General features: G+C 32.2%; 2 protein-coding genes across 4 annotated transcripts; one reads left to right on the forward strand and one right to left on the reverse strand.

The window, feature by feature from the left end:
- Positions 1-9,830: 9,830 nt before the first annotated feature.
- Positions 9,831-13,566, forward strand: LOC112783522 (uncharacterized). Of its 2 annotated transcripts, none has more exons than XM_025826501.3 (5): positions 9,831-10,368; positions 11,188-11,297; positions 11,394-11,765; positions 12,160-12,787; positions 13,036-13,566. In XM_025826501.3, the coding sequence occupies exons 1-5, from the start codon at positions 10,122-10,124 to the stop codon at positions 13,128-13,130; spliced, it is 1,452 nt and encodes a 483-aa protein (XP_025682286.1). In that variant the 5' UTR covers positions 9,831-10,121; the 3' UTR covers positions 13,131-13,566. The 2 variants fall into 2 exon arrangements, with proteins under 2 accessions (XP_025682286.1, XP_025682287.1); XM_025826502.3 differs by having other exon boundaries at positions 10,359-10,634.
- A 1,062-nt stretch (positions 13,567-14,628) lies between these two features.
- Positions 14,629-16,751, reverse strand: LOC112786802 (increased DNA methylation 3). 2 transcript variants are annotated; one of them, XM_025830173.2, is made up of 3 exons: positions 16,575-16,751; positions 15,412-16,361; positions 14,629-15,035 (listed from the first exon to the last, which is right to left on the reverse strand). In XM_025830173.2, exons 2-3 carry the CDS (start codon positions 16,337-16,339, stop codon positions 14,803-14,805), a joined length of 1,161 nt encoding a protein of 386 aa, XP_025685958.1. In that variant the 5' UTR covers positions 16,340-16,361; positions 16,575-16,751; the 3' UTR covers positions 14,629-14,802. The 2 variants fall into 2 exon arrangements, with proteins under 2 accessions (XP_025685958.1, XP_072085790.1); XM_072229689.1 differs by lacking the exon at positions 16,575-16,751 and having other exon boundaries at positions 15,412-16,529.
- Positions 16,752-19,195: the final 2,444 nt, after the last annotated feature.

Genomic DNA, 19,195 nt, shown 5'->3' on the forward strand with positions numbered 1-19,195 from the left:
TTGCTAGAGATCACAATTTCGTGCACCAATGGCTAAGCTAGAAGAAGAGCAGGCGAAGAGACAGTCAATACATAAGGTCTTGGGATATCTAGTCCAATAGCAAGGAGGCAATTTGCCAGTTGAGATTGCTGCAGAGCTGACTTTTTTGGTGGTACACCGGACTCGTCATGCGCAGGGCCATCTTCATCTGGCAATCATGACCCGCAATAAAAATTTTGAATTTCAGTCAATGTTCTTAGATACTTTTACATTTAAGTTGGTTTAGAGTTTTATGCTTATTTTCTTCAACTTAAGCATTCTTACTTTTTTTGGATGATGTTATGACAATTTTATTATAGATGTTATGTTTGCATATATTTAATTTGGTTTGTTATGTTAATTGAGCTGTTTTACTTGGTTGCAATTTCTCTAAATTAATTAAAAAGTAAACAAATTAAAGTTTAATGAACATACTTTTTCAAAAGAGACAAAATAATAGAAAATCTAAAATTTTTAATGGGAAATTTGAATTTGGTGGCGATTTTTAACCGCCGCAAAACAGTAATATTGTCTTCCTTGCTAATATTTCGCGGCGGTTATCACCCGTCACAAAATTAAGTTGTTTTCAAGTCACTGGTATTTTAGCGGCGGTTACAAACCGCTGCAAAATGAGAAATAACATTTTCCATCCACATACTGCGGCGGGTAATAACCGCCGCAAAACCCATGTTCCATTTCGCGGCGATTATTCCAGTGATTGGAAAAAACCGTCGCTATCCGTTTAGCCGCGCCCCATCTTTGGGCAACTCATTAAACCGCCGTGATATATTTTGCAGCGGTTTAAAACCGCCGCTAAACGGCTCCAGGAATCGCCGCTAAATGTCTAATTTGTTGTAGTGACTTTATATTATTGATTGAATTTGATACATGACATTAAATTTGGCAATGATCATGCACATACAGAAGACTATTATATTTTTCAAAATTGTGATGGTGCATGTGGCTGGCCTTCATTCTCCTTTTTTTTTTTTTTTTTTTTTTACATTATTTTGCTAAATTTTTTGAATTAAGTAGTTATGTCAACATGCAGAAATAATATTAAATCAAGGCTAAGTGAGATTTTAAACGTTCTTTTAATTCAATTACTATAAAATCATTACACATTTTTCACCAAATAATAAGCATTTTTTCAAATAAGACCTCTCTCAGATTTAATTTTATATAGATTTCTTTATCTATTTTTCTATTTTATATATTGGATATTCTGTATCCTTAGCTTATCAAAATTATGTTATCATGCATGTTGAATACAGGTAGGACCTAGCCATATGGTATATCCATATTGTTCAGTACCTAATATTTGATACGGTTGTTGTTGCTTTGTCATATTATAATTCATTTTGATGTTTCTCAGAAGAGTGCTTCATCTTTTATTTTAATGAATTTTTAAAATATTAACTAATAATATCAAACTAAGCAACTTAAAAAAAAAAAAAAAAAAACTAAATATCTAGTATCAAATGTTACACTGATTATTAGTTAAGTATACAAACACCTAATTAATTTGACAAATGCTTTTTTAATTAGTAAATTGACTTACATGTCATTCTTTATGATTATATCAACTAATTAAAAGGGCTTCTAAGTTCTAAACCCCTCTCAATTAAAAGAAACCAATGCATTGAGCAAAAATAATTACTTTTCTGTTCTTAGAAATGTTATTGATCTTATTGTAAATTGTAGAGTAATAAATTTTAATAACGTTGAACTTTAATTATGAGAGTATACATATAGTCATGAGTAGGGTTGGGCGTGAGAAGAATTGAGTCGAATTAGATCAAACTCATATTCGACTCATGAAAATTGAACTTTATTTATGACTCGACTCATTAACAATGAAGTCTATTTCTTAAACTTAAACTTAGCTCATCAAAATCTCACGAGATGGCTCGAACTCACGAGTTGGTTCAAATAATAGGAACATAATCTATAATTTTATATTAATAAATTATAATTTATATATTTTAAAAAATATTTAAAAAGATCAATTTTATATATTATCTATCTATCAATAAATTATAAATTTTTTTATTTATGTCCTACATTAAAATTATATAAAAAAATAAATATAAAATTTTAAATAATTAACACGATTAATATATATATATATATATATTAAAAGTATATATTAAATGCATATAGGATATATATATAATCGAATCAGTTCATGAGCTAATGAGCTGAACTTATCCAAACTCAATCTCAGCTCACCAGCTCATGAATTCAGCTTACCAAGCTGTTAATAAGTGGAATTTGAATTAGTTCATAAACTAATTTGACTCACTTCCAGTCCTACACACGAGTCATCACTTCTAAAGGAAGTTTTTTTTTTAAATTATTGTTTTATTTTTATCAAAATAGTGTGAACAATTTATAAGAGATGAAAACACATACATGATACATGTCTCTTTCTCTCATTAGCATAGTCATTGGTACTATATAGCTTTAGTTTATAGTTTAAGAAAACAGATTAAATGGCTAGAAACTAACACAGTGTCCCATTTGGAATAATATGATGATTTGATAAGTTTATGCTACGTACACTTTAATTAATTATGAGGTTATTATCTTCTAAATTAATTACATGATTCCAGCTTATCACGGGAGCTAGATAGTTCATTGATTCTTGCTTATTTCTAAATTAGTGGACACCGAATATTTTAATTACTTGTTTGTGTTTGTAAGTTATCTTATTTGTTTAACCAAAAGCCATGGGAAAAGGGAATTAATTAAATTACTAACTACACGTTAAATATGTACTATGGTATTGTAAACCTATTCAAGAGGAGGAATAACAACCTTCAATAACAATGTCAAATTAAAGTGTAAAATCCAAGATAAAGATTGTATTGGAATATCACAAAGTAATAAATTAAATGAAAATACAAATGAAAACTATTACTGATAACTTCGAAAGGCAAATATCAAATCAATTGCATAAAATATATTTTGTTGGTCAAATAATAATAAATCTCCAATTTTGCCAAAACAAAATAGATAAGAAAAGAGGAGGTTATGAATATATATATATATATATATATATATATATATATATATATATATATATATACCAAATTACCAACGAGACTTATTAAAATAATCTCACTTAATTAACTAAGTTAATTTTGCAATATTATTTAAGGAGTGACTTCGTGATCATTACTGAACAAATAACCTAAACCTTTCTTCTTCATTTGTTGAAGAAAAAGAAGAGAATTTTGAGGAATGTTAGGGGTAGTAATTTTTGTAAATTGTTGTTATTAATTAGTTATTATTAGTGTTTTTAATGGTGTGAGATTATATCTAATGATATAAGATTGCTCACTTTCATTTTACTAATTAAGTACTAGTCAAATTTTAATAAAATTGCTGACCCCTAGACTTTCTCGAACATTATATTAATCTTTAAATTTTTTTAGCACCAGCTTATCACGCTAAATATAACACTAAACAATATTGTTTTATTTTAGTGTTTAAACAAAATAAACATGAAAATTCAATACTCTGCTCATTGACTCAATCCGAAAAAAGTCTATAAACTAATATAATGTTTAAAATTAGACTTAAAATCTAATATAATAAATTTTAAATTTAAAAAATTAAAATGATAAAAATTATAAATTTCAGATACTAATATAAAAATTTAGTCCCTAAATAATCATTTTTAAGTATTCTCTCTCTTCATGGATAATACACGATACAGCTGGAGTTCTAATTATAATTTAAAGAAAAGGATAAATAGGTCTCTGACCTTTTGCTCCGCGGACATTTTTGTCCTTGATCATTGAAAAATACTTTTAAGTTCTTGACCTTTATAAAACTTGGACGGATCAGTCCCTCCGTCCAAATGCCTCCGTCAGGAACTGATCCGTCCAAATACTTCCGTCAGGGACTGATCTGTCCAAGTTTTATGAAGGTCAGGAACTTAAAAGTATTTTTCAATAGTCAGGGACGAAAATGTCCGCGGAGTAAAAAGTCAGGGATCTATTTGTCATTTTCTCTATAATTTATAAAAAATATTTTACCTTTCGTTGCGAGCCAAAAATATATCCTATAAACTTGTATGATAATTTAAGTGATATTTAACCAAAAACTTATCTAGCCATGCATATATATAAAATCAAATAAACGAATACTAGGTCTATATTTAAAGAAATATAATAATTTAAGAATGAAAAACGATATATAATTATTTATAGGATAATTATAGTGTACAGATTCCATTATATAAAGATTTACAGATATTCGAATTGAAAGAAATCAGAGGTGACACGTGTCCAAGAGCAATGCAATTGGGAGCAGCGTGGTAGTCTGTGTAGAACGGTACGAAGCTAAGCTGCTGAAGCTGAAAGGGTGAATGGCTCCGTTGGGTTTTTTTTTTTTCTGAAAATGTCAAAACGGATAGTTGGAGCCAAGCATGTTGTTGCAATGCTTGGGCCGGGAGACCAAAAAATTTCACATAAGGCCTTGGTTATTTTAGGTGTTATTATGGATAGTGAAAACTATGATGTAGGAGGAATATATCATTGAAAAGTATATGACTCCTGAACGAAAAATGAAAGAGTATATCACCCAAATGAATATAGTAAATGTGACCAGAAAAAATATTTCTAAGTTAATATAGTAAATGTGATTTAACCAATATTAAATATGCAATTACGCATTGTAGTATTAATAATAGATGTATGACATATTTTGCCCAAAAATTGCAATAAAAAAATATTTGTAAGTTAATATACTTTAGATGTATTAATTACAGTTATTTATTATATTATTGTCTAACTAATATACGTGAAGATTCAAAAATATAAATACATTAAGATTAAATATTTTAATATTTTCGTATGTTATTTTTGTCCAAAAGTCAAAATTTTTCTATATCCATTACTGGTTGACGCTATAATTACTGAATGTTAAACCCCTAATCTGATGTGGAGTGTTCAGGTGACATTTTTTTTTTTTGTATTCTAAGTATTATTTCTAATTAAAAGAAGGCAATAGAAAATGTTACTTTGATTAGTGTAGATGTGAGTATGCCTCTTATGTAAAAATAGTATTGGTGACGAGTAGAAGTAAAATCAGAAAACAGTTAGCAGATGATCTTCAAGGTATTTTGGGTGGAAGTTATGAAATAGTGGAAGGAGTGACGATGACACAAAATGAAGGTTAGATTCATGAATAATGCAGTTGACTTGTTTGTTTGTTGTGGTGAAAGTAAACCGTCACACTAAACCATAACAGTAAACCCTAAATGATAAATCCAAAACCCAAAAAATCGACTAATTTGTGAATTTCTTGTTGGGAAAGTATAAGGTAGCACTAACTCCGGAACATTATACCTGAATCTGGTACCCGAAAACTCAAAATCGAAAAAACCTGAACCATAGTCCTAAAACCCAAAAACCGAAAAAATAAAGTCTATACCTTTAAAGCCTAAATTGCAGTTGATTTGTCTATTTCTCTATGTGAGAGGACACCGTAACACTAATTCCTGAACCGTGAACCATGAACCATGTAAGCTGAACCGTAAATTATAAATCTTAAACTTTAAACCGTAATTCATGATCTATAGTCCTTAAACGATAAACCGCAATCCAATAAACTGGTCAGTAGAGTGGACTGAATCATAGTTGTAAAAACTGACGCGATGATTGAATCGGTCAGATAACTAGTTTATTGATTTATTGGTTTAATGGATAAGTTATTGGTTGTCTAGATAGAACCGGTCCTATGCAAGTAAAGAAATTAAAATAGTCACAAGTTTAAAATTACAATTTAAAATAAATATCATCACCAATATTTTAAAAAAATCAAGTTTTAACAAATTATAATTAATAAGTTGTTGTTCAAGGATCATAACATAAGTATATAAAATTGTAGTATATTTTTATAATAAAGAATTTTAAAAGCAGCTAATAAGAGGGAAAAAAAAATTAAGAATTCTATTTACGAAATAGATATAAAGAGTATGAAGTTATTAGTTAGTTATGAAAGCTTGGCATGAGATAGTGTATCGAAACTGTTTTAACATAGAATTCATCAAGGAAAATGTTGCAAGTGACAAAAAGAAATTCATTATAATTAAAAAATACATTATATCACTGGTCAACTTATAATTAACATATTAACACTCATTATGTCATTAGTGAATTCATCAGCACCTTCGCAAGGAATAAAAAAATATTTTCTCCACTTAACTAAACCAGCAACAGCTATTCTGCCATCTCGTCTTCTACTTAACTGATTGAACTTAATTCACCTGTTTCTTCCTTGAGTGAAAATAAAGGTTGCCCAATGTATTCCTTTCCTTAACAAAACTCACCAATTTTAACTTTTCTTCACAAACTTAAAAACAGAAACTAATAGCCTATACATCATATTAGGCACAACAAAGTTCTCAGCACAATTGTTAACATGAGAGTAAAAATCCTTTTTAGATTTTAATCACAGAAATTAAAAAAAAAATTATGTCTATTATAATATCAACAACAAATTAATATCTAATTATAATTCATTTACAAGCTTCATTATAATTTACATATATGGCCTGTCCCCTATGAAACAAAATTTTGGATTTACCATATCTATGTGTCTACTATCTTTAAAGTTATCCATGCTTAGTAGAGTGCAACAAGTCTTTAACTCTACAACAACTCTAATATTCAGAGGCAATCAAGCATAGAACATTCCTTTCTGAATAAACCAAGCAATTTACAATACAACACATGGAACTAACAGCTTAAATCAATTTCCATGGAGAACATATGAACTATCAAAGTGCATACTAAAAGATGACAAAAACCTACATGGGCAATACTAGGAAGTGCCATCTCAACATCTATATATTCATTATCATGCCTACCTTGCTAGCAGGACCCATAGCAATAAGACCGTTTAAAACCCAGCATCATCATACACATGTTAAAATTAAATTCTCTATAGTTGTCCATGTTGTAATTACAGTGCTTATTCCTTCAATTCTTTGCCTTTTCACTCATATTTTTCCTGCAAAAAAAAAAATTACTCCTACAGTTTGATCCCACAATTAACGACTTCAACAGTAAAAGATTGGTTATCTTAAGTTCTTAACTAATCTTACATCAACTATTTATTCCAATGACCAAGGTGAAGGGCCGGGGGACAACGACTCCACCGCTGCAACGAAGCAACTGGCGATTTGCGAACTAGGAAGCGAGCTTCACCACGACGAACACACGCAGATCCCAAGCGCCACCAGCAGCGATAGCGAGCAGACCAGTGGCGGCGACCCTCGTAGACGGAGCTAGGTTTTGCTCTGCTGAGAGGAGAGGCGTGAGGTGAAGACCCTAGTTGCCTTTTTTTTATCCATTGTTTTTTTTTTTGCTCCACTTAAGCCCAAAACGCAAATGTCTCACCAACGGAATCCGGCGCACACAAACCCCGTTCCATTTCACGCAACCACCTCAGCTCACTCGGCCCACCCGTGAGCACCCACACAGCCACGCCTCGCCGAAAGCCTGCTCCAGCGGCGCATAAGGGAGACAACACGTGTCGGCAAAAAACACAAGGAGATGGTATATCTGTAAATCTGTACAAAATTGCATCTGTACAGTAGAGCGACCCTTATTTATAACATAGATGGCATGCCTAGGAAAAATGGAGAAACATTTGGTGTACGTGGAGATACTTTAATTAGGTATATGATAGTGCTTATTAAGTGGAAGGCGTTGGCAAATTCAATTAATAGTTGTTGTCCAATTGCTATGTGATCTTTGGTTCTGACAATTACAACGTGCATATATCATTAGTCTCATTGGTTATATGATTTATTTATTGCAGAAAATAAAGTGTACAAATAAAAATTCCCCCCTTGTCACCCACATGCTTCGTATTCATTGGTGTATTTCTTAGCTTCTTCCTCACAAAAGCATCGCACAAAAGTTCCATTATGTAGTCAAATATGAATAATTAAACAATTATAATGACAAAAAAAATAAAATAAAATAAACCAAACAAACTCAACTTAAATTCGCGGTTAATTATGATAAGGATTAAGAAAGAAGTTACTTTGTTTGTTTTTAAACGACAAAAAATGCTATTGTTGTGGTGCCAGTTGTAAATGTGAATGAAAAACTATAAATTATTAAATAGAGGAGGTTGGAATACTAGTACATGATAAGCATTAAGCAATTCATTATTTTATTTTAGTAAAATTTCTATTTACTAGTATTCTAATAAGTAATCCAAATGGCTAATTTTTTGTTGGGTAAAGATGAGACGGGTGATTTTTTTTATCATTGTAATTTTGATAATTTTTTAAAAATATGGAAGGTATAGAAATTAATGTCTGATTTTTGTACTTCAATTTTTTTTTATTTTTAGAAGTAAAAATTGGAGAGTTCAATTTTTATATTTTAAAAATTATATAATCTAATTTCTTTTTGTATCTCAAATTAAATGCAGTTACATTTGAGATTAATATCTCACTAATTTATAATAAAAAAAATACTATTATCAACCTAATATACAAAACAAAAAATGAATTGAAATCGTTTACAAAGTTGTCATTTTTTATTCTTTTCATTTTATTCATTCAATAATATATATTTACATTTTAAAATACCTAATTATGAACTCAAATACTTTTTAGGTCTTATAATAATAATGGTACAAATTTATATAGAAATTATTATCATGTAAAAAAAATTGATTGAGAATGATAATAGTGTGTGGCATTGCATAAGATTGAAGTATGATGATAATAATATGGTGATAAGTCATAACATATTCCATTGGCTTTATGCTCGCACACTCTTTTCTTTTCTTTCTTTTTCACCTTTGCTTCTCCTCAACGTTTCGCTACCCTTTAAAGCCGGCATTTAATAATAATAATAATAATAATAACAATAATAATAATAATAATAATAATTATTATTATTATTATTATTATTAAAGTTTAATTTTTATCTAAAGTAAAAAGTCTTACATAATTATTCAATCTGATTTATATGTTTAGATGATTTTTAAATCAATTAATTTAAAAATTAATTATTTTTATTAATGTATTATTTACATAAAATTATTTTATATCGACAATATATAAAAATTAAAATACTTATTATTATTATTATTATTATTATTATTATTATTATTATTATTATTATTATTATTATTATCTTGTTTCATTTTTATTAATTACCTTTTATGTAAATACAAAAAAAAAAAACTATTGTATTCTTATATTAATAGAGTGCTTAAGATTTATAATTTTAGGGTATTCTCTCCCATTTCTCAATTGTCATTTTATTTATTTAAAAAAAACTGTTTTACTTTACTTTTCTGAATTTAATAAAAGATAAACTCATAAATAATTATTGTATTTCCAAATTTTCTATGTTAAAGAATGCATAAGATTTATACCTTTAAGGCACTCGGTTTAGCTCCTCAATAGTCATTTTGTAATTATTTTAAAAAAATTAAATGCTATTTTACTTTATAATTATTATATTAATTTTATAATTTTATTAAATTTATAATTAATTTTTTTAGATAAATTTTTATATTAGTTTTAATTTTATAATTAAATTACTATCAGTATAAAAAATATTAAAATTAAATTTTTATTTTATATTTTATGAAAAGAATACTTTTTTAATTTTTAACATTTTTAATATAAAAAAATTTAATTATAAATATAAAAATAATATAAGAATTTAATCAAAAAACAAAATATAAAAAATTAATTATAAATTTACTAAAATAATTAAACCTATATTTTTTGTAAAAAGATTAGTGAGAGATAAGAGTAGAGCAGAGAGATTGCATTGCAAGTAAAGATATACACACTAACACTGTACAGTAACCGTAAAAAGTGTGTTTATAATCTAGTGAGAGAATGTGTTCAAAACTTCTACTTTAGAGAGAGAAAGTGGAAAACAAGAAGAAGAAGAAGAAGAAGAAAGAAGAAAGAAGAAAGAAGATGAACACTTGTTCTCTAACCACCACTTCTTCTCGTTGCTTCTGACAAATTCTGAACCTCAGAGAGAGAAGGAAAGAGAGAATTGTGGTTTGCTGCGTTGTGATTCATTCCAGATGCTTTGGAAATGGGGAAACAGGAACCAGAGCAGTACCTGCAGCACCAACAGCAGAGGAACAACGCTCAACAGCAACAACGACACTCATCGGGAATCGTGTGCCGTGCTTTCTCCTTTCTTCTCGGAACCATCAGTTTCAAGTGCCTCTTCGTTCTCATACTCAGTCTCTCCGCTCTTCTTTCTGGAATCTTCTGGATTCTTCCCAATTACGCCCACAAACTCAGCTACGACGCCAAAGTTGAAATTAAGCATAGCGGTTTGTCCTTACCGCTTTCTCTTTTCTTTGATTTCATCGCTTGAGGAATTATTCCCTTCTTCATGCTTTAAGCAACGCCAAATTTTCTTATATTTTGCATTTTCGTTATTTTATTTCAATGTTCTAAATTTCTAATAATTATATATATTTATGATTTGTTTGCTGAATTGCGTACTTACTAACACGAATTCAGTAATCAGTTCGCTGGGGATGTGTTCTGTTAACCCGAATTTGGCTCTTCTGAGAAACCGTCTATTTATTTATTGGTAATTTGGTATTGATATTTTTCTCAAAATTTTAGATTTTTTTCGGTTCTTGTTGTATGGCTTCCTTTTTTTTTTTTTGGTTATTTGGTTATTTGTTTGAGGAATTATATACTGCCTCTGGCTGTTAGAGTAGTTATTCAGCTTTTAATACGAGTCTGATGTTTTTCTGATTGGTGGTTAATTTTCTCCTTAATGTTTTGGAACTACAAATGTGTGGATCAAAAGATATAAAATTTGTTCTATTTTGGAAATAAGCTCTGCCGACAAAATTATATTGATGGGAATCTCCAAGAGGACTCAAGAACTGTAATACTTGTGAAACTGTGGTTAATGTTCAGTCCAAGGCATTGATTTTCAATGTTTAGTCTTTTTGTTGTTCACATCATTTGTTGTGTATGTTGCATCTGATTTGTGTACTCATTTGTTTGTGCTTGGCTTTCTTTTATATTATATTTCCTATGAATGTTCTTTTGATGGTATATCCATTTCGATGCTTCTGTAACCGATGTTCCTGAATTACCATGATGACGTTTTTTCCTGATAATATTTTCAGCTTTCCTTCAAGCTTCCTTCAGAATGGACAGACCCATCTCAGAAGTTCTGCCATACGTTGAAAGATTAGAATATGATATATATGGTGAAATAGGTCTTCCAAATACAAAGGTTCAGCCGCAAGCTTCTTTGGTCTTATCTTCTTTTCATCCCCCTAGATTCAGTTTAGGCATGGCAAGTCTCTTACAAGCTATTCACTCTTGACAGGTGGCTGTCCTATCTATGCGCCAAAGTGTTCAACCTAACTGGACTGACGTGGTTTTCGGTGTTCTTTCTGTTCCAATGAATGCTTCAATAGATCCAGCACTCTTGAGTGTGCTGCGGTCATCGTTTCTTGAACTGTTCCTCCAGCAAACCAATCTGACTCTGACAAAATCAATATTTGGGAATGCATGTATATTTGAGATATTGAAGTTTTCTGGGGGGTTGACTGTAATACCAGTGCAGTCGGCTACTATTTGGCAGACACCTGAGGTTCTCTTTAATTTTACTCTTTATAACTCAACATCAGAAGTGCTGGATAATATTGATGACCTAAAGGATGAATTGAAGTCTGGATTGCATCTGAAGTCAAATGAGGTATGTTCTTATTCTCATAACCTGTTTTGCTACTTATATCTTGTGAATAATTTAGTAAAATATCCCTTTAATGAGAAAAGCAAAACAAGTGATGTTGGTAAACGGCTACAGAAGTTTAATGTCTCTTCGTTAAATTTTGTACTATTTTGGCAAAGTACGAGCTCTGTAACTCCAAAACCTTGTTGGTGATAAATGAAATCCATCCTTATTGGTGAGAAAATAATGTAGTTTTTGGATACAGCAAAGTCCAGATGCACAACTCTCTTATGTTCTGTTCTTGCTCCAGTTGGCGTTTACAATTTCTGTTTGAGTCTAGCATAGATTGCCAAATAAACCTTCTACTAACTGTTTGTATGATGTCTAATAAATAACAATACCGTCACTTTCTCTGCAGAATGTGTTTGTAAAAATAACAAGTGCAAAGGGCTCAACAGTAGCTCCTCCAGTAACAGTGCAGGCTTCAGTCATGCCAGGCTTTGGGAGCCTCCTACCTGGAAGATTGAGACAATTAGCTGAAATATTAAAAGGCCCTGCTGCAAGAAATCTTGGCCTTGATTACTCTCGCTTTGGCATTGTCATACAAATCATGTTATCCTCTGTTTTAAGGGATACATTGCATGCCACCTCACCTTCTCCTTCCCCTTCTCCTTCTCCTTCTCCTTCTCCTTCTCCGTTGCCATCAATTTCTCCAGTACCCTCACCAAGTGTTGAGCAACCCCCTTGTTTCGACTGTGAAGTTTCTGCACCTGCATCTTCTGCTGTGACTAAACTTCCTCCAGACCCCTGTCCATATAGTGGATTATATCCTTCAAAGCCTTCACGAGAGAATTATTCTAAAACTTCCTTTTCCCAATATCATTCACCTCCCGCTCCTACTCCTACCTCGCATTCAGCAAGCCACAATACGGAGAAAGTCCCAGATGCGTCACCTGATCTTCGGGTGACCCGTGGCTCCAAGCTTCTGCAGGGTGAAGAAATATCTAAAAGACTGGTGTCTTATTCACTTGCTCCATCCTCAATATGTAAGTTTATCTGGACTGATTGATCCTCCTTTTGTTTTCTTTTGCTTTGCTGTAAGTGGGATTCATGATAAGTTTACCTAATATGTTTCTAACAAGTGAAACCTATATCATCATCTTAAAGTTCTTGTGCTATTTTATTAGATTCTATTAAACATAATATAATAGATCCCTTGATTTTTGGCCACCCGATTAGCTTTGTGATCTTAAAACGTCTGTTTTTAACTTCATATTTTGTTTCTGGGGTGCAGCTTCAGCAGGTGGTGATTTCCATAGCAAAATTTTTCTACTGGGATTTTGTATGCTATTAGTTTCTTTTGTTTTCCTCAATGATATCACATTTTGATGACATGGAGATGTTGCCTAAGGATCTTGAAGCCATGCAAGGACATCAACCTAACCATGATGCTTTGGAAGTTTTGCACAGACGAAAGAAGGAAGCAGCTTTCGACAAATTCTACTAGGTCTTACTTTTACTCCAGCCAACGCAACCACCATTGTAAAGCTTCCGGTGGTTAAACTTAGAAGGTCAAAGCCAGAAAATTTGGCAGGCCTCTCAATCTAGTTTTTATTATTCTATAAAGCATGAAAAATTGATTCCAAAGGGATCAACTAACGAAGAGAATGTTCCAGAGCAATATTGGCCTTCAGATGTCAAAAGAACCATCCCTTGTATTCATTTTCAACTGTATGATATGCAAAGTAATTACAGGTTCTTTGAGCATCTGAGTCTGTAAAACGTTTACAGTAGTAACATGCAGCAATGTGATAAGTTTACAGTACTCACTGTTTGTGCTCTCTTAAAAAATTCGCGAAGTGGAAAATATGCAGAAAAAGATAAAAGATAACAAGATGCTTTCTGAAAGGGACCATGGAAGTCGCTAGAAAACAAAAAATTGAATGATACTTTTCTCATTTTCTGTGTAGTTAAGTAAGGCATATGCGGATTAAATTGCAATTTATACGTACCACACAATATACATATGCCATATGCATGGAATATGGAAAAGGATGAATCTCTTTCCCCTTATTCTCGAAAGGTTTTTGTAAAATTTGGCATCTGAATATACTTGTAGTTAGCTAGTTGTCACATGTAATGTGACTAGGTCCAACATAACCCTAAGAAGTATGAAGGTCTGACTTTAGACAAGTTACTATTTCAAGTCGAATAATGTCTCAAATATGAAGGTCAATGAATTCTAAATAATGGTGGTTTAAATTAAAATTAGAAAAAATGTAACTAGTTCTCATACAATCAAAGGTTGCTTCTGTTATACACTCCTATAGATAAATGTAAAAATTCTAGATAATTCTTGTTAAATAGGTAAAGAATTAGGAAAATTTTCAAGTGTACTAGTATATTGGTGTTTCAGTGATTTTTACCGTTGATCTTAATTACATATATAATTAAGATCAACGGTTAAAAATTAATGAAATACCGGTGTACCGGTAAACTTGAAAACTTTCCAAAGATTTATAGTTTGTTATGTAAACATAAAAAATACTCTAGAAGTGCAAAACATTTTTTTCTTCGATTTTCATTTTTCTTTCTTTGGTAGAATGAGACTGATTTTGTCTCAACAGGAGGTTAAATAATTTCCAAGTATGACACATTTGCATTGAAATGTGCCTAAACCAGTGCCAATCATCTTTTGTTGTGTAGGGAAATTCTTTTATCTAGCTATTGATAAAGGTTTGGATGACACATCAGTAGTTGAACAAACGTAAACTAGTTCAAGTGGAAATTGAAGTTAAATTTGTTGAGGATAGATTAAGTCAAGTATGTCATAGATGGTAGTTAATTAAAATGACTCTAAAGTCTAAAAGAGTTGTACCAAAAAGGCTTCCCATAAGATAAAACTCTTTAAATTATACTAAATAATTACATGAACAAAATTATTTTAGCCAATCAAGGTTTCCACAAAAGGTAAGGAATGTAGTTCATTCTCTTGAGGAAACTTCAAAATTTTGCTTACAAAGGAAGATTAATTGCTCTTAACTCTTTCCCTGATAACTAGCTAGTGCTTGATTACAACTGCTTCAAAAATGCCATCAGATTTGAAGTTAGGTGCAAACAGTCTTGGATCGACCGGCCCTGGAAGTCTGAATGAAAGCGTGAATGGTCCAGGCGAGCACAACTGCCGGACTTTCATGTCATAAACTCGTGATTGTTTTGTTATGGTTCTTCCACCACCTAACAACCCCTTGATGTGAACCCTCCCATCATATTCAATCTCACAACTGAATTGACCTGATACAAAAACAAGACAAGACTTACTAGTGTTAGTTATATGTTTCTCAAAATATTAGTCCATCATGCTCATTGCAGCAATGGTAATATATACTAAAAGAAAAGAATGTCACAGAAATAACTGTTATGGACTTCACTTCCTATGGTTATCCAATTTGTTAAAGGCATTAAGCTAGCTATGGAGTTCCTCAACATCATTCATGAACATCATTGATGGAACAACAATTATCAGAGGCCTATAACAAATGCTATGTGGTATAACATTTAAAAGGCCATTTCCATTTTTTGTAGTTTATAAAAACAATGAGTCCAGCATATAATCATTTATAAAATGCAATCACAATAACCATGAGTATCAAAAAGAGGAGAGACATACTATAATCTTTTCTGACCCCTGGTAACGAAACCCGGAATAGATATGCTGCTTTACTAGTGCCAATATCCACAACACCCACAGGAGGACCACATTTCCCACTTTTGGCTGTCCCTGTTAAAACAAAAGACGAACCTTGGTCGCAATCGTCAACGTCTGGAATAGAGAGAAGGGGCATCAAGGAAGGTCCATCCCATCTGCTACAAATCTTCTTGGAATGATCTCCGGTGGCATATTGCTTTGTGGGGACAACACGGGGGAACTCCGGCGTTGGCGGAGTGTCGTCAATGTACTTTCTCTTGTACTCTTGCGTAGACTGTTTCTCCGGAGCCTCGTTGGCTCCATTACTATCACCAACATCCTTGCCTACTTGAGTGTCAATTTTAACACCTAAACATTCATTTTGATTCAACTTTAAAGTATTCACACCAGTTAAAGACATGAACCTATTTAAATCCTTCTCCTTGATGCCCGACGAAATAGGATCATCGATTAAAACAATGCCTTTAATGATTCTAAAGCTCTCAGGGAACCACCTCTGTGGATGAAGATCCAAAGGGTAAAAACTTGTAAACTGCTTACTATTCTCAGTAAAATCAGAGCTTGGAAAAAGCAATTTTCCCTTTAGATACATATGAAACATATTGATATCAAGAACAAGACCAGGGAGAGCATATCTTAGTAAATAGTAATACAATCTCTCTAAGAGAGAAATGCTAACATAGGAAGGTCCCAAATCAGTGAATCTGTATGGTGGCATTCCTGTAATTAGTCTTTGAGAAACTGAACGTCTTGGAATATCAGACTTAACATCAGGTCCCAAGTAATTATTCATTATGAAGTCAATTAGAAATTTGCAATCACTAATCACTGGAATATTAGTTTTAGGAACATGCTTTCTCTCATAATAAATAGTTCCTTTCACATCCATGTGGGGGTGTGGATTCAATCACCTGTACAACAATTATTAAAAACTAATAACAATTTAGTAGGGAATCACAATTTAGGAATGCAGCTTCTGCATTTATGAATCCCAATTGAGAAATAAAATAAACATAATTCGTTCAATCATAAATGAAAACAAGGTTGTGCATGTAACAAGGAAGTGAAATAAAAAATGAGTGCATGAATAAGAACAAGCTAAGGAGAGAGAAAGGAACACTCACAGTGACAATGATGGCCGCAAGTACGATGAAACAAACCAACACTTCACAGAGGAAGCAGTTAAACACTATCACCCTTCACAAATGTGTGTGCGTTTTTATTTTTTACACGTTACTACTCCACTATGTCTTTTTATTATTATTATTATTTATTTATTTATTAATCAGAGTTCATATAATTTTTTTTTCCCTTTGAACTTTTTTTTTTGGTTTAAAGGGCCTCAACAACATTCCCAACACTTTAGCCTATTCGCAGATTCATTAACAAGTTAATATATATCAACTAATTGGCTATAATTGACAATCATATTACTATTCACAATCATAAATATTAAATTAAAATATTATTATAATTATTATTTTTTGCACTCAATGCGTATGATGCATCCTATTAATTTATTATCTTTCAAAAGACTTATGATAGGTCAAATAGAGTTTTATAGATACTGTGCTACATAAAATGGATTTTGTCCTTAGGTGGAGGAGCTGGATTAAGGCGCATCTATGTCAATTCTTATAAATGGAGCTCCCTCTAAACCCTTCAAGATGAAAAGGGGTCTACACTCTATAGCAAGGAGACTTACTGTTCCCCTTTCTGTTTGTATTAGTTGTTGATATTCTTCATAGAATAATTGGGGAGCTGGTGAGGAATGAGCGTATATTTCCACTTCTGGTTGGACGGGATAACATCGAGTTGTCACACTTGCAATTTGCATATGATATTATTCTATTCTGTCCTACTGAGGAGGAGACTATTAGGAATTACCAACGATTGTTGCGATGTTTTAAGCTGATGGCTAGGTTGAGTATTAATTTTGAGAAGTCCAGCTTTATTCCGATTAATTGTGAGCGGCGTTGGACACTAAAGATGTGTAATTTGTTGGGATGTAAGGAGGCGTCGTTACTAGTCAGATACATGGGCATTTATCTGGGAGCAAATCGGAGGCTTGTTAAGACATGGAAACCAGTGATTGACAAGGTGGAAGAAAAACTTAGTCTGTGAAAAGCAAAGACACTCAATAAGACGGGTAAGTTGGTTCTCATTAAGTCTGTTCTTAATAATCTGCCAATTTACTATCTCAGTTTACACAAGTTGCCAAAGACAGTAGCGGAGAAGTTGATCTCCCTAAGACGGTTCTTGTGGAGTAAAGAGGACGGAAAGAACGGGATGCCGCTGGTGAAGTGGGAACTAGTAATGGCTCCAAAAAAGATAAGTGGGTTGGGAGTTGGTGATACAGTAGTTCGGAACACTGTTCTACTATTCAAGTGGTGGTGGAGGTTTTCGAAAGAAGGCTGTCCCTTATGGAAGAAAGTTGTTTGCTCCTGTAATAATATGAATCCTGCTGAGATACTGAGTGGTCAATCGATACCTATAAGAGGGGGTCCCTGGAAAGACATCTGTCAACTACAAATTAGAGAGCCACATGTGAGAGAAAGGATGATTCGAGGCTTGTCTATGGAGTTAGAAAATGGTAGAACAATCCGGTTCTGGGAGGATAGCTGGTTGCCTAGTGGTGTGTTGAAAGATATGTTTCCAAGACTTTTATCGGTTTCAAACCTTAAAGGATCTATTATAGGGGATTGTGAATTTTTGGATGGGATAGAGTGGATTTGGAGTTTCCAATGAAAAAGAGAGTTATTCCACTGGAAGTTGGAGCTAGTAAACCAACTGCATGAGCATTTACAATCAGTTAAACTGACAACTGAGAGAGAGGATAGAGTGGTTTGGAAGTTTGATAGATCAGACATTTTTTCGACTAACTCTTTTGTACAGGTGTTGCAAGCGGAAGCTCTTCCGGAGGAAATCACAAGCTATAGCTTCACTAATGCTATTTGGAGAGGTTTTGTCCCACCGAGTATTGAGCTGTTTTCTTGGTTTGTTTTGGTCGGCAGGGTGAATACTAAGGATAGACGGTGTAGATTAGGTGTTATTGACCAGAATGAGAATATGTGTGTTTTATGTTGTAAGTCTGTAGAATCTGCCTATCATTTGTTTATTGGATGTGAGTTCACTTGACAGGTGTGGTGAGCTTGACTATTCGCTCTTGGAAGGATTTAGACAATGTCAGATTCTTTGAAGCAACACTTTGAAAGTTGGACGAAAATTTCAACGAAAAAAATGAGAGGAAGCGGTGGTTTGTTGGATTTTTTGCTGTTATTTGGACGATTTGGCTAGAAAGGAATGATAGAATTTACACAAATCGAGCTTCAAGTGTGGTGGAAATTATGAACAAGTCTTTTACTTTTTCTGATGAATGGCTTGGTGGTAAAACCCTTTGATTGTTGATGGCAATGTCGAAGATGACTAGATGTTATGTACTTTGAGTTGTCAGATGTTATTTACTATTTTTGTGTTTTTTAACACTCCACCATATTGTGTTGAGCTCTCTTTACTTCAAAAATTTTTTTTTTATTTTTCTGTTTAATGACATTGTTTCAGAGTTACTTTCCTGAGTAATCACATTCATGAATATATTTATAAAAAATTGGAGCAGCAAATTTAAGGATAGTTTATTCAACTTAAAATGGTTAAAAAATTACATTTTTAAGGACATCGAGAAACAATATATTCTTTTTACGGTATTTCAGATGAGTGCTAAATTATTTAAGAAAATAAGACTTAT

This window comes from Arachis hypogaea, chromosome 20 (genome assembly GCF_003086295.3).
Source record: "Arachis hypogaea cultivar Tifrunner chromosome 20, arahy.Tifrunner.gnm2.J5K5, whole genome shotgun sequence".
NCBI classification, from domain to species: domain Eukaryota; kingdom Viridiplantae; phylum Streptophyta; class Magnoliopsida; order Fabales; family Fabaceae; genus Arachis; species Arachis hypogaea.